General features: G+C 41.3%; 1 protein-coding gene across 1 annotated transcript; it reads right to left on the reverse strand.

The window, feature by feature from the left end:
• Positions 1–101: 101 nt before the first annotated feature.
• oafa (OAF homolog a (Drosophila)) lies at positions 102–20,563 on the reverse strand. The gene is made up of 4 exons (XM_015951553.3): positions 19,833–20,563; positions 3,788–3,922; positions 2,347–2,527; positions 102–1,795 (listed from the first exon to the last, which is right to left on the reverse strand). The coding sequence occupies exons 1-4, from the start codon at positions 20,067–20,069 to the stop codon at positions 1,521–1,523; spliced, it is 828 nt and encodes a 275-aa protein (XP_015807039.1). The 5' UTR covers positions 20,070–20,563; the 3' UTR covers positions 102–1,520.
• Positions 20,564–25,162: the final 4,599 nt, after the last annotated feature.

The raw sequence follows: 25,162 nt of genomic DNA on the forward strand, positions 1-25,162 counted from the left end.
TCAGCTCATTAAAATTATTAATAAAAGATCTTTGCATTCTTCGATTTATTTTGTTTTGTTGTTTGTGGAAACTGTCTTAAAACAAAACAAGAAGCCACATCTGCAGTGCAAAAAAGACTTTATTGAAATAGACAATAACAGCTCTAAAAGTTACATTATCAAACTGCCCCATTTTCTTAATATGGCAACTTTTTAAAAATTCAAAACTCTTCATAGAAAAACAGGTTTAACAATGCAATCTACAATTATATCATAAAAATATCAGTGGAAATGTTAAGGCACTTGATCGTCACAACAGGCCACGGATCAGAATATTTCACTCGTTTGGTTCTTAAGTTATTAGGACATTAAACAGACAAAGAAAAAAAATTAATGTTTATGATGCAGTTAAGGCCAAGCAGAAGGTAAGGCAATCTGAAAAAAAAACTTCAAATCGTCACCGTATCAAAACAAAACACAAAAATCATTCTGGTCCCACAAATTCAAGGATTTATCCTTGAATTTACACATATATTGCTCAAGATCAGAATTTTTAATTACATAAATTACTTGAAGAGTTGACATGAATAAACTGGGACGCAAAAGAAAATAAAAACATATACTTGGAGCCACCAGAAGAGGGCAGTATTAATCATTTAACTAGAAATGCTTCAAGCGACATTCAACCTAAGAACTGTTTTTTTGTTTGTTTGTTTGTTTGTTTGTTTCTTTTTGCCAGTTTTAGAATGTGACTTGCATACTGGAGATGCTCCCTACAGCTAAAGCGGTCACGTTAGGTACAACGCTAAACCTGGTAATCAACTCTGGCTGTGCGGCCATGGCAACACATTGACACATGTGGGTAGAAAACAAATCTAAAGAATCAGAATACTTCTCCAAACTGAGGACTTGTGGTTTAGACAGGTAGATTTAACAGCTTGTTTAACACAAACAAATGATGAGGTTACTGTGACAGAAACATGCAAAAATACTCCTACACATAATAAATAAGGCTGTTTACTTTGCTCTAAACAGATGCTTAGCTGGCGATGTTCAGTTTTTCACAGAGTTTTAAAACTATCTTCAACGTCCTTCACCAGGCAGGAAGAATTTATTTGTCTGACTCCCTAGAGAAAGTGAGGTTGTTCCTTTGCTGGTGTTTATTCACCCAGAAATCCACCTTTTTCCCATCTGTAGCTTGTTTCAGAGGTTATTGTCTATTTCCAGTAAATCCTCCCAAGAAAAAAAAAAGGCACGTTTGTGGTAGATTTTTTGGCAAAACGACATCAACGCCAGCTGTAATTTGTTCTCTTGTTTCTCCCAGAACAGCTGTAGAGATGCTGTTGCACTGCATCCATTCATCCTTTGTTTTGGTGTCACGTGGAAGCTGGATCTGGTTTAGTATGAGCAAAGTTTGCATTTCATCATACATCAAGCTCCAGTATTAGCAGGTTTACTTTTAACAGCACTGCAGGAGAGGTACTGGCTTGGATGAGAGAGAGAGAAAAAAGCAGCTTTTCTTAACTCCCCAGGAAAACACGCTAGGTCTCCTCATCCCAAAGACAAAGTTGTTTCTGTGGAACATAGTATGTAAAATTGTAGCCCTTGCTGCAGCTCTTTATGCCACATTTGTAGGTGGATCCTTTTCCTGTGGCGTCCCGGCTGCGGCAGTACTTCAGAAGACAGGGGTACCACTCCAGACGCACGCTGTACATGCAGAGACACGGTTGCCACAAATCTTTAGTAGCATGGCACGCCTGAAAACTGGACACCTCTGTTGTTTGAGGCAGCGCTTCAAATATAGAGCCATCCACTCCTACAACACAAAAAATATGGATTACCATCTGAACTGGTGGCGTTTAACACAACAACACACCATCAAGCAACTGTGTGAATCTGATTTTAGTTAAATAACGACTCAAGAGGGCAAACAAAGAGAGAGAAGGTGCAGCTTTGTTATGTTAAAAGGATGCTGCTCTTGTGGGTGATGGAACCCGGTGAACTGTGACCGTCCACATTGTTTTCTTTACAGCACAGCTGTCAGTGAACAATGGATCTGCCACACAGATTCTCCTCAGACTAGATCACTGAGCTTTATTAATCCCGTTGCAAACAGCTTCTCACAAGCAAATGGGTAAATTAGTGAACGTCCTGAAGGACAGACAGAATTATAGAGCATCATCTGCTAGAGACTGTAATATTCAAAAGGTATACCGCAAAAAAAAAAAAAAAGCTGAGAATATAGAATTTCAAAGTCAAAGTGTGTTACTTTAGATGTGCAGAGATGAGCTGCAGAAGCAGGACAGCAGATAAAAGAGAGCCAAAGCCATTCTTGTGTGTTTGATGGATAAACTTAGATCAGATTACCTTTCTCCAGCCAGTATTTGACATCTGCATCCCTGGTGTAAATGGCCTCTTGAGCTTCACTGCACATGTTGCGGATGTGGGAACTGAGCTGCCAGGCCCGGCTGAGATTGGCTACCGTCGTCATGGTCAGCTGCTCCAGTCCTCTCCGCTCCTCTGCCAGGCGAATAGCCTGAGGGTTTTTCTGCAAACATGAAGCAAATGATCAGATTCTTTGAGCTAAAATATCTGATGAAAGCCAGCAGGTGCACATTGTGAAAAATGAAATCACAGTATGCACTTGATGTCATATTAATAAAAACTATAAGGGCATTCATTTGTTCTTGTGGTCTTCAACACATTAAGCCAATCTCAATATCAATAATTCTAATCCAGCTACTGCAAAAGGATATAAATGCAATTTCAGATTAGTATTTTTTTAAGCACATGTTGAGCAAAAGTACTTAAAGTATGCAAAAAGCAGAATGTTAAAGAGATATGATGCAGTTTTGGATAGCATTTAGCCCCCCCTATTGTCCGTCAGTAAAACTTAAAGTGAAACTTATCTCCTAGCTGTGCGTTCGTCTTTTTAAAACCTTGATCCAACTGCTGAAATGTCTCCTCATCCTTCATTGGTTTCTACAGGAGCAGTTCATCACTAAATCCAACTAACTAGTTCATGATCTAAAACATGCAGAAAACATGCTGGAAGCAGACTCCAGCTCCAGGCTTGTCAGCTCCGCTTCACTAAAACTAACAGGGAGTGGCCCGCCACTCTGAAGTTGCAAGTGTGGCATTCTGACCACAGATGGCAGTGGGGGTCTGAGTGACATTTCATTAACCTGTAAAAGGGTCATTTTAGCGCATATTGGCCCAAGAATCTGGATCGTACTTCTTTGTTCCTTGTGTTCAAAGGTCATTTATTTATGATATCAGAGCCCCGCCCTTACATTTTGTTCTTCTATGCCCCAATACTTTTACCTTGCCATCATATTTGACAATTAAACATAAAAAACTCATCCAACCACTATGACTCCCATCATCAACACACTGTGATGAATTTCTATGTATTTGAATGTTTGATTTCCAGTAGTTTAAAGCAATCGGCGTCAGGAAAAACAAACGCCAAAATAAAATAAAAGGAAAATTAAGACAACAATGACTTTATACGGTTTAGAATTGAGAAATGAGCTTTAAACGTTGTTAAAGGGGAGTTTTCCTCTCCACTGTCGCTACATGCTTACTTAGTATGAGGATTGCTGTAAACACTCCGACACCAGTCAGCGACTCGATGCAACCTGCTGGGTTCCTTTTATAGGAAACTTTTTACTGATTGGCTTAATGAACTGAACTGTACTGGAATGTTTACTATGTGAAGTGCCTTGAGACAACTCGTCGTGATTTGGCGCTATATAAATAAACTGAATTGAATTAACACTAGAACACAACATTTGCCGAGTCCCACCTGTCTGAGACGAGCCATGGACTCGCTGGGGATGATCTCATTGCGGCTGAGGCGCAAGATGAAGCACAGCGCCTGGTACTGGTTCTGCCCTCGCTCCAGCTCGCCAAGGATCAGCGCCCGGAATATCTTGACTTCCTGTAAGAGGTCAGAGAGGAGAAATGAGCGTCTGAACAAACAGACAAGTCCTGGAGGAGGCTGAGCTGGTGCAAAGGCTGAGGTTACAGCAACTCCTTGTTTAAACGTGCAGCTGATATTCTGTCCACAGCTCTGCTTAATGCAACTCTATTCCAGACAAGCTAAGTAATTCAACATGTGCAGTTCAAAGATGTTCAAACAACTGTCTGCTTAAAGTAAATAGTGTTTTATATTCACTACATCCATAACGTCTCATTCGACAGTTTGTTGATGCGTTTTTTTGTCTGCAGGCCTGAGCAATGTCCCTCCAATACCATTCTGGCTATTCCTACTGTCAAGATTAAAGCTTTGGGCCGCTTTACTGGCAAACTTATCAGGATGTCTCAAACGCTGTAAAAGTCTGGCACATTTGTGAGAGATCTGGCACCAAACCCAAGACCATGAAACTTTTTAAGAGAGGAGGGGATGCAAAGCCTGATGGGAACCTCAATAGTGTGTGTAGAGCAGAGCTGCAGGCCTGTCTTCCCATTCAGACTACCCCCTCTCTAGTCCCAAACACCCCTCCTCCACTTTTCACACACCCCTATGAAGCAAACAGGCTGCCAGGGAGTCGCTGCTTGATAGTTTCCAGTCCCTGCACTAGAGGAACTCTGGGATAGATAAATAGCTCAAAGATAACCCCTCTGAGTTCTCCTTAAGCTCCTAGGTCCAACTTCCTGCTCACATATTAGTTTGTTTTAGTAATAAAAGGAGTAAATAGTGACAGAAAAAGCAACACATCCTGCCTCACAGTCACAAGTGTGTAAACTCTACCTTTATAGACTACTAACCAAGAACTCCTTTTTTATTTTCCAAGAGCCACTTTTGTCTGTAAAGGGAGTTTCTGGCAGGCATACAAAAGCAAGAGCATTACACAAGACAATCATGCGATACCATTTGACCTTAGGAAAAGAAAATTGCTGAGCAAATATTGATTTCATCTGTGTGAACTGCTCGGGGTTCCAGAGAACAGAGGCTGAAAGGGGCACAGAAACACACACCACAGGGAGTGGAAATTAGAAACCTCAGCTGTTTTCATTTGGAGATGATAAGAAGACAATGATTAAAGACAAATGCCAAGACTTGACAAATATACGCCGGTGAAGATATAAGGAAGAGGGGGTTCATTGCAGACAGAGACGGGCGAGTGTCATCACGTGTGTGGAGACGCCGAGGCCACGGCGTTGAGACCTCCCATGCTGCAGACACATGGTGCTGTGAGAAGGCAGAGGGGAAAAGAAGAGGAAACACATTCGTGTCAGCCACATGGATTTGCCCCAGGGTTTTCTGGGTAATTACAGAGTTGGAAGCAAGCTCCACCACCATCACCTACTGTAGAACGGGCTCTCTGGTTGGAAGTGCAGACTTGGGAGATCTCCTACCTAAGCCATTGTGTTTTCTGATTAATGATTGTCTACTTAAGGTCCAGTACTCAGCAATGGTACTGAAAGGGCAAAAAAAAAAAAAAAAAACATTGATTAGCGAAGCAAATCTGCCTCTAGTTGATTGACATTTTGAGAGAATCAGCTGATTTCATATAACGGAAACAGAAGGACGGAGAAGACCTGGCACAGTTAGGAGGGACAGGTTCTTGCTCATAATAACCAAAGTGTGGCATTAACATTATGTGGTTTCATGGGGTGAGAGAGTCTCACACTTTCCTAGCCAGGTGTAGTCACATCCTGGAGCGATGTCAAAAACAAACCACCAAACAAGCTGCATGACCATAAGAATGGGCTTGCTCGTGACTCGTGCTTTGTACCCTCTTCCTTAAACACTCTGGTTCTTGCTCTTCGTGCATGAATGGGCACCAAAACATCAGTTTTTATTAAATATATTTCTTTTATTCTAGTATTTTTGACAGTTCTGTCTCCTTTATTACTTCTATCCCATCTGCTTTCAGGAAATGACCAGTCTAGACTGCAGGAAGACTAATTTAATTGACTGGAACCTAAGCCTTCACACTGGAAGAAGACCTTCCTATGAAAATGTAGCTTGCCTAGAAAGAGTCTTGGGAAAGTATTCAGGTGCTTTTTAGGAAAGCAAAGGGTTCCACATTACATGCAGTGGGTCTACAATAGCGTTCATGCACAAAACTGCTGTAAAGGTCATAGTTATTGTTGTAGTAGTGGCATATCAAGGAATCATTGTGGAAGCAGACCGTTGACATGAGGCAGTCACAAGAAGATTGGTGGTTGCCTATGCTGGCCTTATGCCAAAGAAATGACCCTTGCTGCAAAGAACTCATAGCTGAAGTGGTCCGAGGGGGATCGTGCCAGGGTGAGGTCTACGGTTTAGGATATAGCAAGAGCACAGAGAAAGTCTCAAGAACCAAAATAATTGACAGCTTATTTGATAACTGCTACATGAAAAAACTCAAATCACACTAAATGTTTCCACATTTGGTGCACGGGGGGACAGAGCTTGGTCTTAATCTTGTGTGAGGGGGCCTAAAGCCCGGACCGCACTGTGAGTTTTTCAGCTGTCGCACAGAATTACTCATGTCACACTGGGACAACTCCAGAAAGGTGGCACACTGTACGGTGTCGGTGCCAGATCTGCTCGGGTGCCACATCGGCTCGGAGGCCTGTGCCTGCCGATGACATCACAATACATGATTGGCTGAAGGCAGGACTTAGTATAGTACGATACCATGTTCGTAAAAGTTATGTTAGTACATTGACACTGAAAGTTTTGATTGGTCCGAACAAATTTGCAGTTGAAGTCCTGTTGCCCAAAAACAAATATGTTTATATTGCCAGAGGAAACTGATTTTGATGAAATGGGGCAAAAAAAAAAAACTAACTTTGTTGAACAAATGAATGAATCATTCATTTTTAATGAATGAATGGATTTATTTACATAAGAACTTACAAATTATACAGAGGAATCCCAAATTTATACAAATGGACATGGCAGCTAATTATGTAAATTCATTTGAAAAATGTCGTTGGTTTTATGTAGTTCACATATGTCAGAGTCAAGGCCCGCGGGCCAGATGCGGCCCGCGGAGCATTTTTATGTGGCCCGCGAGATAAATATCAAAAATATATTAAAACTGGCCAGCTGGCCGATTTTATCACAAAGACTACAACTCCCATGATGCTTTGCGGCACCAGCGCGGAGCAGACGCGCCCCCTCCTTTGTGTTTTTTCAAGCGCGAGGCAGTCAGAGGTAGTTGGGTGTCTGCAGCTCCGCTGTCTCGGACAAACCACTCCTCTCACTCAGCGCCGAGTTCACTCAGCTGTTTTCTGACGTTGAAGCCCAGAAACTTAGATTCTAGCCGCTCAGTAATGTGTTCACGACTTAAAGAGAAAGTTTTCTAACTAACGACCAGACAGAGCTGATATAACTCCAGCGAGCAGCGACACGCTCAAACCAGCACGACTCTGTGGCTGCTGTCGTGTTTCCTCCCCGACACACAACAACGTGGTCAAGCTGCTCAGACATCATCAGCACAAACCTATGTGAGCAGCTGTTGTCATCTAATGTTGTCATTATTATGATGAAGATGAACAAAACAACAGGAGTCTCCTCCTCAGCTCAGATCAACCCCATGACGCAGGTATCTGGCTGGAACAGGTGAGCATCACAGTAAACCAGTGGAGCAAACTGAGCTTTAAATATGTTGGTTTTATGCTCTTTTTATGCTCCAAAACATGAAAGTTAACAGGTGAGATGTTGCATTTTCATTTAAGATAAAATGATTTTTTTTATTTTGTTGTTGGCCCGTGGGAAAAGATTTAACCTACAGTAAACAGGAAGTGGAAAGGCTGCAGATAGATGAATAGAATAGAAAATCCCTTTATTGTTCCTCAGTGGGGAAAGCTAGACATCACAGCAGTGATGACACTTATTACAGGAGAAAAAAAGGAGAATAAAAAATAAGAAAAATGAATAAACAAGAAAACATAAATCCTGAATAGATTTTAAAAATGCTGAATATACCACAAGTAATGAATACCACTGATGTGTTTTATTTGTAACTGACTTGCTCGTGTGTTATTTGGTTATTCCACATTCAGTGTTAATGCAGAAATATGTTTGTTTCCAAATTTAAAGGTTCAAAATTGCATATATGTTGATAAAGAAAACGTGCAAATTTGCCGTCACTTTTTCAAAAATATTAAGTTTGGCCCTCGACTCCGTCCCAGAGTTTCATTTCGGCCCCTTGTGAGTTTGAGTTTGACACCCCTGATGTAGTTCAACATTCTTTAAATAACAAAGACAATATGGTGCTTTATTGCCAAATTACAGTTAAAAAGAAAAAATTTAGACCGTAAGACACAAGAATGTATGACAAAACTGCTAAACTCTTTCCAAAGTGTATGTGTAAAAACCGAGTGGATTTGCTGTTGTCTGACGTCATCGGCAGGCACAGGACCCCGAGCCGATCTGGCACCTGAGCAGATCTGGTATCGACAGCGGTCCAAGATTTCAGCGAGCAAAACTGCACAAGGTCTCGCTTTAGCAGGAAGTGCTAACGTCACGAGCGCACCCCCCTTAAAGCATACGTCACTAAAAGCCGACAGCTAACTAAAACAACAATGCTGAAAAGAGAAAAAAAGCGCTGCCGTTAACACTTCTTTTATTGGACTCTGAGCCGAACTCCAAAAATGAGAGGTCCACATGATCCTGCTTGTAGCTTCACTGTTACTAATGTTGTTGATTCTACTTTTGTATAGCCTCTGTGTATACATTACTTCCTTGTTTCAGCAGTGGTGGTTAGATCTGCTGTCCGTACGTTGTTGAAACAGAAATTTAGTCTGTTTACATGTCATGTTTAGGACATGTAAATCGATGAGATGTTGGTAGAAAGAGGCGCACAAGTAAAAGGAATATTAAAACAGAATAATTTACGAGACTAGCTAGCACAGTGTGTGGTTTCAGCGGCTACCGGATGTTCACGCCAATCCTCACGTTTGAGCGGAAATTACGTCACGTATCGGCGTGCACATAGCCTATTGCACTCTCGTTACTAGGTGTTTACATGACTCCCCGGGTGTATTTTCATTGGTTGACAGGAGTTGTAAGTCTTCAAGCAGTGCCTGTTGCAGAGCCTTCACACTGGACGGCCACAAGACTAGCAAATCACCCGCACTTTCACCGTTTTTGTTCACAAGAAATTTGTCTAGGATGGCCGGTGGTCCGGCTTTAAGATGGCAGGGTGGAGCAGTCGTATCGTCTCCTGACTTCTGAATGAAAGTTGGGGATGCTCTTAAATCAACACAGGTGATTTAAAACTGCACTTTGGTCAGCTGTCATGCTGTGTTTTTAAATGTGCTTTAGAAATAAATCGGTATCGGTATTATGAAAATAAACCATGTGCAATTCAAATTCTGACTAAATGACAATTAACTTTTTTTTAATCAGTCATAAAATAAGGCAATTCACTTTTTTTAAAACTTTTTTCATGAGCTGTACGCCAAAATCATCAATATTAGAAACAATAAAAGGCTTAACTACTTCAGTTGTGTGTAATGAATCTAATATATATGAAAGTCTAATGTTTATCAGTACATTACAGAAAATAATGAACTTCATCACAGTATGCTAATTTTTTGAGAAGGACCTGTAGCTGGGGCAGAATGAAATCAGGTTGGAGGTAGCCGGCACGCAAATTTGAATGCAGGAAAAACCCTGGGAAAATATTCACAGCAGCTGTCAAACTTCCCAGGCGTAACATCCAAAACAGTTGTTGTCTATCATACATTTACTTTTAAGACCCCAATTTCATTTTCAGCCATCTTGATCTTAATCTCAATGTTTTAAACATTTCTAAAATAAATTATTCAGATTACATGGGAGGTGACTTATATTTTTGGGCTGGTCAAATAAAAGCGTGCAACACGTTTTAATTGTGTAATATTGACACAAAGGCACAAGAGCATTTAAATTTACCACCAAATTTAAATGATTATTACTAATAAAATATGTTAAACTCTTGATAATGACTTCTTATTTTTGTGTCCTGACATAAAAAAATAGTTCATCGTCTCTTAAACTGACCATCTAATAATCCAACAAGCAACACCATGAACCCAGACAGAAGCTGTTGGATTACAGTGTTTGCTTGGAAAAGACTCAACACTCCTTTGGCTCTCTAAAAACCATCACTGTGTGTACAGACTCGTTTGTGGACACACTCTGAGAATGCTGAAAGAAAACACAGCAAGGGATGAATGAAGGAGGTTTTACACCTGTTGGTGTGATGACAGGTAATATCCAAATACCAGGTGAAAGCGAGTACTGAGCTGACAGATCAAATAACTGCTTCATCATTTTTTTACTGAGATTATAAAAACATGAAGGAGGAAACAGATGTGAACAAATACAGCCACATTTAAAAGCTGCACCAAATTCTGAAACATTGCAGGAAGCACTTGGGAATGCAGATGTCTGCAAAGTTTGTTGCAGAAATGATATTTGCTCAGTGAAAATGTGTGAATTTTGAGTGCAAACATGTGAATTCTATTGTAGGTTTATTTTTTTTACTTTTTTAAGATTAAAAAAACTGTTCTTTTCGATTGTTGCTCAGACGTTCAAGGTCTTCGAGACAACAAGAAGCCCCATCTGCCATTCTCAAAGTTGATGTAATAAAAAAATAAATAAACATCCTTCCTGCATCACTGTAGACACATGTGCCTCTGCAAACAGTTTCCTTACATTTCCAGCTCTAAGAACACATTTCCGTTATAAAATCACCAGCTGTAACAAACATGCCCATCACATTATTGGACACAGAGTGGACCAGATGTCCACACATTCTCCTGCACTTGTCCTCTGACTGCGTGTGAAAACAGCTCATGATATATATTTTACAAAGCTATTTCTTTATCCGACATCCCACATTAACAGAAACCATATCAGACAGGAGAAGAGACTTTAGTTACATGCATTCAGAGTCTCTCCATAAAAAGGTGAAGTCTATATTGAGAAAGTAAGTCATGCCCCCTATAATTACCAAGTTTCCATTTGCTTCAGGAATTAAAGGCTTGCAGGCCAACGTCAGAGAAAATCACCAGGTATGGACATTAGGATTTAAAAGAAAAAAAAATGCTGGCCTGGCTTGAAGAAAGCGACCCGATACCATAATCAAAGGACTACACAGCCTTGAATTTTCCTTCTGACCAGAGCTGCATAAATGTCAGCGCAGCTATAAATATTCTACATAAGTGTAGATTTTACAACATTTCTGTCTTGCAGCTAAGAACTTGGTGCATTTACATTTTACAATCTGCCACTGGCCTACAGCCAGACAGAAACCTGTATTTATGCAGCCCAACAAGTGGGACACACTAAGACCTGTTAAACAGCAAAAAGAGCGGGGGCTTGTTTTATTAGCGGCTGCCATCGGTGGGTCAGATTTTTTTAAGAGGTGCACAAAAGCCCATTCACTCACTCAAAGGGTGGCATTTACGGTGACATTTCTGCACTGCTGCAAACCAGCTAGAGCCGAAAACTATTGTGTGCAAAAAATGCCAAAGACACTGTATGTGGGTGTTTTTGTGCACCAAACTTGCGTGCAAGGACAGATATTCATACAGACATGAATAGTGAGCCAGTGTCCGCCTCTGGTTTGGTATTACAGGTCAACTCACAGTGCACTATGCAAGATCAATATAATAAAATCATGACAGTAACCTATATCACGCTGTGTGATGTAACACTTAATGGGTGTTGGACTTTAGAAGTGGCAGAACTGAATCACAAATGTCCAATGGAGATGCCAATAATGGGGATAAAGGAGGCCGATGTGGAGCCTCTTGTAGCAGGGAAAAGTGTCATTTGGAGCAGCACCACTGCACAAATTCCTCCTGGAAAAATATTAGTCGTAGAACGCCTGTGGCGGTGAAGCTTCCTACTGAGTTGACACGGTGCATAAAAGCTTTAAAAATAAGCACAATGCCAGCTTTAAGTTGATTGATTTGTCCCCTTTGTAAAAAAAAAAAAAAAAAAAAAAACACACACACACACAAGTGATGAATTTGCTTCAAAGTTACCAAGTCAACCTAAATGGCACAGACCATCTGTTACAAAAACCCAACAAGTGCATTTACCTTTTTTTTTTTTTTTTGCTAAAAGGAGGGTATTTGCCTTGGAGTAAGGGGAGAGCCAGTCAACAAGCACAGGTGTGGGCTGGGATTAAAGATCAGCACGGGAGACAAAGTCGGAGACACGCACAAACAAAAGGAGCAGGAGCAAAACCGCTGAGCTAAAAAATGCTTGAGTTGAACTTAATTACAGATGCTCCAAAGGAAAGGAATGTGGTGTCACATTTAGGGCAAGTCACACCTGGCTGCCCAAAGAAAAAAACAATTAGTAAACAGAGTCAGTGAATGGACAATCAAAACACCCGAGGATGTGGAAAGAAAAGCAGTTCCCCTTGGCTATTCTCCTGAACTAATGAAAGGTAACTTTTTGCAAGCTGGTGTCTTAATGTGAACTCTGAAAGAGACAAAAATGTTCATAAACTACTTCAGACTTTACAAACTTGTGCACAAACCACCACAGGGCAGGTATGCAGTCATTTGCACAAAATCTGGATGCAATTAACCAAATAACCAAACAGTTTAAGAAGACTTTTCACTCAGGAAATTACAGGGAGGCAAGTGAGAGCCAACAGAGAAGGAAATGAGGCAGATAAAGACGGAAGAATGGAGAAAGCTGAAGCTTCATTTAGGATCTAAATGTTATTCATATCCCACAAAAAAACAAGTCTTTAATACTTAAGGGTAAAAATAAATTAATAAAAACAACTGCATAATTAAACTATAACAAACAAAGCGTTCATTAGGCATTAAATTGAAACATATTGAGTTTTTGAGACATTATTAATGATTTATAATTTATTTATAAACCTCAAATATGCTCCACGTCCTGCATTATTCAGCAGAGGACATTATTTCTTTTCCAGAAATTTTCATTGAAGACATGAAGGAATTCCATTTAATAACTCCCAAAGTGTGAAGTCTCTCAACTTCAGCAGATCAGCTTTTACTCAACTAAAATAACCCAAACCAATTTGCCTAAAAGTAACCTGGTTGTGCTATGGGCTACAAATCTGGCAATGAGCCTTTTCAGGATACTGAGCACTAAACAGGTCAGAGGCTTTGGCACATTTAAACCTCTTTGTTAGCATTTTTAAAACGCCAGAGGTTGTTAGAAAAGATTACAGCATTTGCACGCTGCAAGCCACAACTGTTGTCTTCTTGTACGTCAAAAGTCGCTACCGCTATCGCTGGAAATAAAGATAGCACTCAGTATGCAGCATCTCCTACTGTGATGATCTCTGTACTTGTAGAAATGGAAAGTTGTCTCTTTTTAATGGTCTCAGCAGCATGATGAACATCTGGTCTGCTGGTGGGAGGGAAACAAAGGATAAAGACACCAACTGGAGCAAATGTGGCTATGAGAGGTCAAAGGGCGGCCACGTGGGACTGACCACAACAAGGCTGTGGAGGACGGTACTTTACACCAGTTCAGCTAGCAGAGAACAAAGGCTGACTGGGAAAAGAAGACCGGCATATAAATTTGTCTTTTAAACTGACTGTGAGAGCTGCAATAAAAGATTAACAAAGCAGAAATAGAAGTATCTAAAAATTATTGGGCTCAAAAAGCACAGAACATTTAATACAAATGCTAGCTAGTTGTTGTCCATTTCTAAAGTTAATGCTGAAACTAAATACAATCAAAAGAGAGAAAGACAAAAAAATCAACTAATTCAAAGCTCATTTTTAAAGCCTGTAAGAACAAGGACAGTTAAAAAAAATGTAAAGAAGATTAAACCTGTGTTCAAACTTAAATGCTGTCATTTTCTGAAAGCCACATGTCACTGGTATGCATCGATAGCTGGAGACAGTTTGTCCCATAAATAACTTTAAGTGAGTCATTGATGATTCACTGTGCCGTCCTTTTGTAAGTGTGGGAAAGCTCAAACTACAGTAGGTCTGAGTCAAAGAGCACTTCCTGGAACAGGTGACACTTATACCTACAATGGCAGATTTTAACAAGTTTGAGCAAGTGACAAGAAGGATGGTGTGTCAGTAAGGTGTGGCAGACAAAAGAAACAAAACTGTACCGACTTGTAACTGATGCGACCAGTTAAAAAACAACTCATGTCTTTTGATACACAAAAATGACACTCTTACACTGCAGGCAGTTTAAAGGAGTAGATTACTCGTTTAAGCAATACATTTGCAGTTGTCTCTGGAAGGAATGAATGCCTTTCAAGCAGTACTCAGGGCACAGCATAAGCCCACAAACCCCTGGCTCAGCAGACATCCACCGCCGAGCTTCAGACGCTACCCAAACACTGCCCAACCTGCTTCTCCACACACAGTTTGCTGTTAGGGTGTTAGAAGAAGACAGCTAGTTGTTGGGCGTGCCATTAAAGCCACTGTGCTTTGAAGACATTGTACTCTACAGTTTGCTGTCCTGAGGGGAAGCAGGTACAAAATAACTGAAACTCTATCTGCATGTCGGTCTGAAATGGAAATCAACCCAACAGCTAAAACACTTGCGCCACAATGCCATTATTTGCAAACTTCAGAGCCATTTACCATGATAATGTGAGATGGTGTCAAGTGGCCTCCAGTCACCTGTTGATCGCCTTACCCATCAGCACAACTAAAGCTCACTCAAACTAGGTCTGTGCTGACTGTTTTAAAAACCTCTGAAATGTGTTACATCCAAAAATATTGTATTTTAAAATGACAATGTTAAGACGTTTTCAGAATGTTTTAACATTTTGGTAAGTTTCAGATCTGACTAGTAAAACACTAGTGGAAGTATTAGTTTATTTAGAAACCCGTTCAAACTTTTGAGTTTCAAATCATCTTTACCATCTCAGCCAAAGGAAGAAAAGAAATGTGGTAAATTAGTCTTCTCAGAAACTGTAATTTAGGATTAAAACGTGTACAACTGTAAGTGTAGAAATAGTTGCAGAAAATGCAAAGAGACACATTCCTGCACTGATCAAACCCATTAGTTGGAAATGAAATCAAAACACAATGAGCAGATTAGTGTCTCAGTTAATGATTAATATCAAAACAACCACTCAAACACGACAGACAGGACGTGGTTTACGTTCAGCTTATGGTAGACCTTTGGACTTTGAATTGCTCTTGTTAATTAAGGAAAACGGGGAGAAAAGCAAATTAGCATGAAAGAAAGAAAGAAAGAAAGAAAGAAAACTGAAAGAAAGAAAGAAAGAAAGAAAGAAAGAAAACTGAAAGAAAGAAAAATATGTAAGTGGCATGGTAGCTTTTTCATGGTGTTGAAAGTTCACGTGAATAGTATAATTTGTAATATATCGTAAATATCAGTAATCAGACAAAGCAACCGTATTAAAATCAGATATCGATATTAGTGCTGCCATGATTAGTCAATTAGTCACGACGACGTCAAGCGTTTTTTTAAATCTCGCCTGCTGCGGCTGCTTTCTGCCTTTCAGCTCGAGACGCATGCGCAGTAGCGGCTATCCACTTCGCCTTTAAATCCAGAGAAAGAAGACATCATGGCGAGTCAGCAACGTAGCTCAAAAGTTTAGAGCATTTTACAAAGACAAAAGAGAAGCATGTAGAGTGTAAAATCTGCTAAATGAAATGGTCCTTTCACAGGAGAACAGTGGCAATGTACGAACACCTTAAAAGGGAGCTCGTCATAGCGGAGAACAAAGGGTTGCCTCTGTAAAGGTTGGTTTATGCATGACGCGTCCGCGAGGTCCGCACGGCTCTGCGTGGCGAAATTGCGTCATTTTAACAACCACGCCCCTCCACACGGACCAAAATTTCCACACCGCGCACCTAGGAAATTTTCTAACCACGCGGATGGTCAGACGCAGAAAAACATGGCGGACCGGCAAGAACTAGTATGGCAGAGGTTCGTAAATACAGACATTTGTATGATTCAGCTCTCAAAGATCACCGTGATCAACATGTTGTTAATAATTCTTGGAGAGAAATAGCTCGCACTGTCGGAAAAGATGAGGACGTTGTTAAAAATGCTGGAATGCCATGTTGTAAACAGTAGTTTCTACTTCTACTATGGTGTAGTGTTGGATGCATGCTGTAGAGCTCCATGCTGCCCCGTTCAGTTTGGGAGAAAATTGGCTCACCGCAGAGACAAGCCGCATGAACCATAAATGCTGCGAGTTGTGAAACGCGTTCCATCCGTGAGCCGCATCACCAAGCGGAAAGTGAATGCGTCAAGCATAAACCAAGCTTAAGCGAATTACCTCTTAGCTGCTAATATCAACAGAGAATTACTTGTATTCATAGGTGTAGCAACAACAGTTGTGATGGCAATTTTATTACCTTTAAAACATGTGTGTATGTCACGTATTTGCACTAATGATTTGTTATATCAAGCTACATCAGTGTTTTAAAAAAAGCGCTTCTCATCATCAGCAGACAAGTTTGTTACAAAGTCATAAATAAATGCTGGATACATTTGTGAACACAAGTCATTTTGGTCTTCTATTTACTTTTGGTTCTAGGTGCCTATCTCCATTTGACTGCAGCATTTGTATTAACAGGTTACAATGTTCATTAAAATGTGTTAGATAAGCTATCATCATCTTGTCTTTATTATTAGATGGCACATAACTGATCACACTTCAAACTGGAAGTTAATGACAGGTATATCAGAGCATCCTGCTGCAATAAGCTATACTATTAATCATGACTTGATTAATCAAGTAGTCGTCAACAAAACTGAAGATTAATCGACTATTAAAGTAGTCGTTTGTGGCAGCCCTAGTCGATATATAATTTTTGTTACGTTCAACCGACAAAAAATAAATGATTATCTTGACAAAGAAACGTTTTCCATCTATAAAAGCTAGTATATTTTACGACTCTGTTTAGTAATCAGCCACATTTTCACAAGTAGGTTGATAAAAGTGGCAGATATCAATCAATTAATCAATCAGGCCAAATGCTTTGAAAGAGACTGTGTAACCTGAGATTACAGTTAGACATATGATCTAGGGCTGAAACGATTCCTCGAGTACCTTGAATGATTCGAGTACAAAAAATCCTCGAGTCAAATCCTCTGCCTCGAGGATTCGTTTAATTCATATTTAATTAATTCATGGCTTTGCAATCGCCCGGGGTCATGTTTCACCCGGACCGAAATAAGTGACGCACATGCCCACTGGGCTGAATCAATGCACACGCGAGTAGCGAATGTAACTTAACTTTCTCTTAAGCCATGGCGGACAATGTGGACCCCGGTGGAGTGCGAAAAAGACAGAAAATGTCAAAGTTGTGGGACCATTTTTCACGTCGTAAGGTGGAAAACGTAGTCCAGTGTAAATAGTGTAAAATGGATTTAGCCTACCACAACACCACATCCTCCATGCTGCAGCACCTGTAAATGTCACTTCTGCAAGCGGACTCGGAGCCTCTACAAGTTAATGCATTTTAGCCTGTATTTCTATATATTCTGCAGACACTGTGTGACTTCTTCGTTTGTAGCACTCAGTTTCAGCTCACACCGTACGTCTGCTAGCAACACGTCTGACTTAAAATGTGCTAAAAAAAATAGCAGTTTTTACACAATATGTCGAACTTTTTATTGTGTTGTTATTGATATTTGTTTTCCCTGAGGATTGCTGCAGGAGGACACGGGTATTTATGAGTGGCGGAGGAAAACGAAAGAAAGTAAATAAATGTTTTGTGATCAGTATAATTTGACATAACCACAGCAAACATGCTTTCGACAATCCTTGTTAGTGTGAGAAAAAAAGTGTAGAAATTAAAACGAACGTGTTAATAGGGAAAGAGCCGGCGAGCTGTTTGCGCCGTGAGCGGTTCTGGTTCTGTTTGGGCCGCAGCCGCTCGCAGCGCTACTTCAACAGTTATCCTCCTAGTTGCACACGCATTTGTTTACTGTGAAGTAAAGTTGAAGTGCTGAAGTTTTGAAAACTAATTTTGAATAAAACTTGAAGAATAACTGGCAATTGCGTGCTCATTTTAAGAGGTCTTTCATAATTATAACATGCTATTTGATATAATGGTTTACAAACACAAAAGGGTAATTTATTAGAGTACTCGATTAATCGAAAAAAAGATTCGATAGAGTACTCGATTACAAAAATATTTGATAGCTGCAGCCCTAATATGATCGTATCTGGATGCAGTCATTGTCTAAAACTCCTAAAAAGAACTTTTCCTGAGTGATTTGAAGTTAAAGCGGGGTTATCCACGTGGTGAGATTTATTCAACATGACACAGAGATGCTGTGAGCTGGCTAAACCACATCATCTTTTCCACATGTTGAAAACTCTTTAGAACGAGGCTAATTTCACAGCTGACACTCAGAGGAAATCATCACTTGAATGACTAAATGCTAGCGTCAATACATTTTGGATTTGTTTTTCATTACCACATATTTGCAAGGAAGCAATCAAGAAGCAAGAAAGCCGTTTCCTGAATACTCATGTAGAGATGTTTAGTCATTTTCCCGTCTTCTGAGCTAAATAAAAAAATAATGTGATCACAGAGACCTGTTGTGTACAACCCTGACACAACTGGCTGTAAATCTTGATAATAATTCATTGTTTCACATTCCTGGTAAAACGCACCCATCACATTCACCTCTACTGTATATGTACGACAGCTGGAACTGGCAGCTCGTCCAACTTTCCATAAATCGTGGAGGTGCTGCTCAAGAGTTGAATGGAAACCACATGCAGGGGGAGATGGAGAAGAGGACTGAGGGGTAGCAGAGGCACGGCTAGAAGGCTCAGACCAAAAACTGAAACAGATAAATCAGCCAGCGGAAAAGTAAAGTGGTCTGAGAAGTTTTATTGGCTTTAATCAAATGATCAAAACCACATGTGGATGGATGTGTGTGTTAAAAGAACACAAAGAAAAGAATTCCAGATAAACTGTTTGTCACCAATGATCGGAGGTGAAGGCCTCTTCTCTTTCAACTCCAAATTAGCTGTTTTGCTTAGCGAAGCAGACACACAGATCAAAAAAGGTCCGACATGCCCACTTAATCCGGGTAAGTCTCCCCCTTCACATTTCGCCAACTCTTCAGCTTCTGTGTGACATCAACCATCACAGACCCATGCCTTTCAGAGTCAACTCCCCTGTTCAAAACAAGATTTGATGTGTCTGGGGGGACAAAACTCACAACTCACAGCTTCAATGTTGACCAGATGAGGACATCAGCCCATTCAACTTTTGGAAAAACAAAAGCTAAAAGGTGGCAATTTCTGATCCGCTCTTGACCAAACCCATCCGCTGCGAGGGGTTTGTGGGCGTCCACATCTAAGGAGCAGCAGATGTTTGGTCTGTGTGAGACTCTGGCTTTGAAGGAGAAGGATGAATGAAAATTTCTACAAGAGCTTATGTGTGATTTACAGTAACTACAACTGTGGGGGTTCAGTTCTTTGGCACGTTCCTGGGATTGATTTGACTTGAACTCAGTTAATTATTTCAGCCTGTTTGGGATTTTTTCTTTTTTTGTGGGATGAAAAAAAAAATCATAACAGAATGAAGAATATAAAAAAAACTTTCAATGGGAGAAAAGTGGTGAAAGTCTAACATTTTTCTGAAAATGTAATCAGGTTGAGTAAAATTCCAACTAGATCTAGCCTATAATAAAGCAAGTTATTTAATTAGTTTACAGAATGTGGAATAATGACAGCCAGGAGGGACTATTTGGACATAATGGCTCTTGGACTAAATGTTATACAATAAAGACCCAATTTACTGTTTTACAAGGGAACCTCCTGGAGACTTCCAGAAACCCAGTCAATGATTTGAGAAGTTCTGCTTTAAGTTAAGGCAAATACATTTTAAACAAATCAGACACATCTGAGGGAGTTAGAGCCATCTCTGTGTGAAGGTCTCACCTGTTTAAAGTCCGCCAGGAAGGTGATGAGGGTTCCGTCTCCCTGCTTGAATTCGAGCGATATCGAGTCTCTTTCGCTGTCCGCCTCCAGGACCTCCTCGGTCACCAGTCCGTCCGAGAGCCGGACCCGAACCCTCAGCTCTGACCCGAGCCCCACAGAGACCACCAGCACCAGGGCGCAGCAGAAACGGGCCACCAGCGTCCGAACCGAAGCCGCACGGATGCAACTCGCCAACATCCCCGAAATACTGAACCCGACCGAGCAAATATAATCGCGGCGAAATCCAGAAATCTGAGTTCATATCCTCCAACTAACGGAATAGTCAGCTTGGTTTTACGTGTTTTCCTTCATTTTCAAAGCGGTGGGTGCCGTTTGAGGAGTCACTACTGCCCCATAGCAAGCGGAGAGGAAATAAACGTATCAGAAATGCGAACAGTCATGGATATCAGGCGGCTGAAGTCTCCCCTGTTCACTTCTTGGAACCTACGTCCATTGAAGAAAAAGTGTCGCGCGCTCCGGTGTTGCGGATAACGTGCGCAGCTCGGTTCCCAAAAACAAGCTACGGCCGAGCGTCCCACGTTGCTGCTCCCCCTGCTTTGTGTTGATGCATACTCTTCTGAAATTCACTTCCTATCCGTCGGTGTCCCATTGCTCGCCAAGCCCCCAAACTTTCTGCGGTGTGCGTACGAGTGAATGTGTGTGAGCGCGTGTGTGGGTGAGGAGTGTGTGTGTGTGTGGTGTTGGTAGTAAACTCTTAAAGCCACACCAACCTCTGAAAAGTCTACCCATCCCCCCAAAGGCCTCATGTGATCCTACTGCACGCAAGTTTAAAACTAATAGTAATAATAATACTCTGAAAATGATTACAAAGGTGCAGTGGAGGATGTATTTTGTGACGCCTTGGGATAAATAGGTGTTACCAGCAGCTGGTGGGTTTCAAAAACAAAACATAATCCATATTACTTGAAACGTTTATTGTAAACAACAAGTATATTTCCTGTTGTAAACAGCTCCTGAACTTTTAGAAAATACAGATTCATTCTCATTAGATTCAAGTGCTAAATCCCAATGGGGCAAGACTCATCTTAATCCTGGAACATTGCATTTTTCAGCCTTCCTAGACAAAATTTTAATTGTGAACAGAATCAACAGAAAAACGGTGAACATCAAGGTGATTTGCAAGTCTGTGGCTGTCCAGCTCTGTGACAGCTTATTGAGCACCTGCACAATCAAAGCCAGCCTATGAAAATCATCAAGCACTGCTTGAAAACCTACAACTCCTGTCTGCAATGGACCAATGAAAATACACGCAGGGAGCGACTCAAACGACTAGTGACAGAGTGCAATACAAGGGTAGAATTAGCAACATTAGCAAAAGTGGAGCTACACTCAGGGACATGCGGACCACTGCTTTTTTGAGTTTGGTTTGCAGTCTAATAAAATAAGTGCTAACGGCAGCGCTTTTTCCTTCTTTCAGCTGTTTTAGTTAGCTGCAGTGGTGTCAGAAGTACTCTCGTCACCTCACAAAATCTAGGTACATCTCCACTTTGTTTACAAGAGATGGATATATTTTTCTTTTTCTCTTCAAGACTCTAGTTTGAAACCATCCCAAACTGCTTTAGTTCCTCCATTTCCCCATCTACTCGATGTAAACCTGTTGAATTTGGCAGGATGGATTTGTGCCACCCAGACAGAAATTCTCACCAAAACAACAATTTTTGTTCCAAACTGAGTAAAAAAAAAAAAAAAGTTGATCTGATTACTCAGTAGCTAATCAGGCCTGTCATGTTTCAAATTATTGCAGAATTTTGGATTTGGAGCACAACAGAACACTCTGCTTCAGAAATTGACAGAAAAATGAAGAAAGACTCAAGTAAAAGTAAAGATACAAGGTTTTCAAAAGACTTTTTTAGAAGTTGAAGTATCAACTCAAGCTTTTTATTCAAGTAAAAGTATAAAAGTACTGGTTTCAAAACTACTTAAAGTAAAAAAAAGTAGAAGTAATGTAAGGGAATAAAAAATGACATTAATGACATTAATAAGCTTGGGTCATGCTGCAGGGCCTAGTCCACCCACAGAACAACATACAGTTACCAATAAGCTTTGTTCAGCCGCAAAAGCACCTGGTTCTCAAAGTTCTTTGAGCTTATGCATGCTCTTCTTGGCCTGAAGATCAGCCCTGCAACACTAAACAGGCTGCTGAGGCAGGCAATGCCGTATTAAGCTTAAGTGAAAGCTGGCACACAGCTGGGAAGGACCTCAGCACCTCTAATGTTTCTCCTGGGCACCCAAGGTACGCATCCAACTGCTGGCTTGTTTCAAGTGAGCCGGTCTTCTTCAAGGAGGAAAAGAAGTCCTCTTCCTAAGATGAGATCAGTGAGGACCCTACCTGACATAATTCTCGACCTGGCAATCCAAGTGGCCTCTGATATAGTCAAGGCCTGTAGAATAAAAACAAAAATCAGGACAATTTAGATCATATGACAGTATTATAATTGTGTACTGTGTGTGTGTGTGTGTGTGTGTGTGCGCGTGCGTGCGTGTGTGTGCTGTGTGTGTGTGTGTGTGTGCGTGCGTGTGTGTGTGTGTGCGTGTGTGTGTGTGTGTGCTGTGTGTATTAATGTATTAAGTGGAAGTTGAGAAGTGAGACACATACCAAGTTTGAGGACATTTTCATCACTTGTCTAGAGGTTCTTGAACTTGGGAACTAGAATGGTTGCAGCTATCAGCTCTGGGTTTGCAAGCATCTCTCCGAAGCATTTTTCAAGGCCTAAAAGAAGTGCAGCAATCAAAGGCTCATAGAACTTGGAGGTGGTGTGAAGTTGCTTTAGCTTGGCCCTCAGTAAAGTTATGGTGGGGACCAACCATCCCATCTGCGCACTTGTTCTCCCTGGAGAACATCAAGTGCCTTTGCAACTGGGTTCATTGTCTTTGCATATTCTGCAAGAAATGCAAGTTCCACTGGAGTACACCTGTGAAACGAAAAGAAAAACACAACATGGAACATTTAACCCACATGATGTAGCACCTTCAACTGGAAGAACTGATAATTAAAAGTAAAACAATGTTCCATCCATCTACCCATCCATTGTCTGAATCCGCTTGTCCATGTAGGGTCACGGGGGGGCTGGTGCCTATCTCCAGCGGTCAATGGGTATCCAGGCACGGTACACCATGGACAGAGTGCCAGTCCATCACAGGGCAACACAGAGACACACAGGACAAACAATCATGCACACACACACTCACACCTAAGGACAATTTAGACAGACCAATTAACCTAACCCCCCTTTCCACCGGAGCCGTGACGGAGCCATCAGCAGCATGTTACTGCAGCAGCACGTCATAGCTGCTGATAGGAACTGCTATGGTCAACAGAGCTTTTTCCACCGAAGCCGTCAGCAGCGCGAGTCTGCCGCGTCTCAGGAGCACCATGTCGCGGCCCTCATGCGCCGGTTCTATTTTCTACGCGCTATGCCTCTGAAATGGGTCAAGTTCAACATTTTTTGGGGGAGGAAAGACAGGAAATCGGACGCGGAAACGGAGCGAAGCTTCCCGAGATTTTCAGAATAAAGAACCGTACTGCCTTCAGGTTGCTTTACTTTAAAAAAATAAAGTTATCACCTAGCTAGCGGTCTCCTTTGTTTTTCCATAATGGACGACAAAAGGTTGATTACTGAAGTGGAGAAGTACCCAATCCTGTTTGATCCCAGTCACAGTTTTTATAAAGACAACGTCAAGAAGGATAACGCATGGAGAGACGTATCTGCGGTTTTGGGGCAAGATGGTGAGTTTATGCTAATTATTAACGTGATTTCTTTTGTAGTTTTCTCCTGCTTGTTGTTGTGTTTACTGACAAAGTCACGCGTGATTTTGCTAATGTCGCGTGACTTCGTGATCTGCCGGTGACAGCTGCTCCCCTGCTGCTTTGCGTCTAATTGGAAGGGGCAAGCAGCAGCATAAGCAAGCAAGACGTGCTGCTGCAGTAACTTGCCGCTGACGGTTCCGGTGGAAAGGAGGGGCAACAGTCATGTTTTTGGACTGTGGGAGGAAACCGGAGTACCTGGAGAGAACCCACACATGCACAGGGAGAACATGCAAACTCCATGCAGAAAGATCCCAGGCCAGGAAGCAAACCCAGGACCTTCTTGCTGCAAGGCAACAGCTCTAACCACTGTGCCACTGCGCAGCCACTAAAACAATGTTGTCTTCTAAAACTGTTAGAAATGTTGTGTTGCTACAAATCATGTCCATAGTAAAGATAGGGACTGTAAATTGTCAGTGAATACATGTGTTCTACAGCATTCAGAGTTTTAAATTGTGACTTAATCTTCTGTTAATCACTTCATTAACTGAAAGGCAGAAAAACAAACACTTACTTAGGTGTATCTAGTTCACTGCAGACAGCTGCAAGAGCTCCTTCGCCTTGTTCTCTTATTATTCTCACGATTTTTTCTACAGATGAGAAGAGTGAATTCTACCTTGTAGCAATAGGCCTGACAAGTTGGAGTTTGCAGTGGTCTTCAATTACTTCAGATGCTGTGGTTGATCTTGAACTTTGTTCCACAGGCTAAATCATTTGGCAAATGTGAACCTTGACACACACTTGTACAATGGGTTGACCTCTGCTTTTGAAGCATCTACTGTGGACACTAAGTTGAGGAGGTGGCAGTCAGTGATGGTGTTTGCAGGAATTCCATGTAGTCATCTTCGTCCAACAGGGCTCCAGCATCAACAAATTCAACACTCTCAATTGACATGGTTTGGGGAATGAGTTTAACCCAAGACATGCAGAATCACACACTCACTGATCTTATGGTAAAAAAAGAATCTTTATTTTACAACAGGAACTGAAGGTGCACTGGCAAAGCCCAGTGGAGATCGAGAACGGAAGCGCAGCGTCTGAGGAGGGGAGAGCAGATTCAGGTGAGTCCAGGAAGGTAAGTCTAAACTTGGTGGGTGCAGAGAATAGACTTACTGGGAGTATGGGAGTATAGGAATGAGGGAGGGTAGGTTGGGTGCCGGGGTGAATCCAAGTGGGGTGTCCAGGAGAGGGAGCGAGAGGAGAGCAGGAGAGCAAGAGATCGGGCCGGCCGGGAGGAATGGAGAACGGTGAGAACTGAGTCCGGAAATCCTATGGGGGACAGGTGAGTAATCCAGAGGAGTCGCATAAATCCAAAGACATAATCCAGAGGAGTCGCAGAAAACCATAGACGTAATCCAGAGAAGTCACAGAAGTCTAAAAATGTTCCAAAACCTGGTAACGGGTAAGCACAGGGAAAAGATCCAAAGGTTTACAAAAAATCATAGAAACACTAGAGCACAAAATC

This window comes from Nothobranchius furzeri, chromosome 13 (genome assembly GCF_043380555.1).
Source record: "Nothobranchius furzeri strain GRZ-AD chromosome 13, NfurGRZ-RIMD1, whole genome shotgun sequence".
In the NCBI taxonomy this organism is placed as follows: domain Eukaryota; kingdom Metazoa; phylum Chordata; class Actinopteri; order Cyprinodontiformes; family Nothobranchiidae; genus Nothobranchius; species Nothobranchius furzeri.

Bases quoted from the DNA above. Each gene is read 5' to 3' on its own strand.
- oafa (XM_015951553.3), bottom strand. From the start codon at position 20,069: ATGTTGGCGAGTTGCATCCGTGCGGCTTCGGTTCGGACGCTGGTGGCC. The intron at 2,528-3,787 runs GTGGGACTCGGC...TCATGTTTGCAG, and splicing joins CCATGGCTCGTCTCAGACAG to AAAAACCCTCAGGCTATTCG. The intron at 1,796-2,346 runs GTAATCTGATCT...TTTGTGTTGTAG, and splicing joins CAAATACTGGCTGGAGAAAG to GAGTGGATGGCTCTATATTT.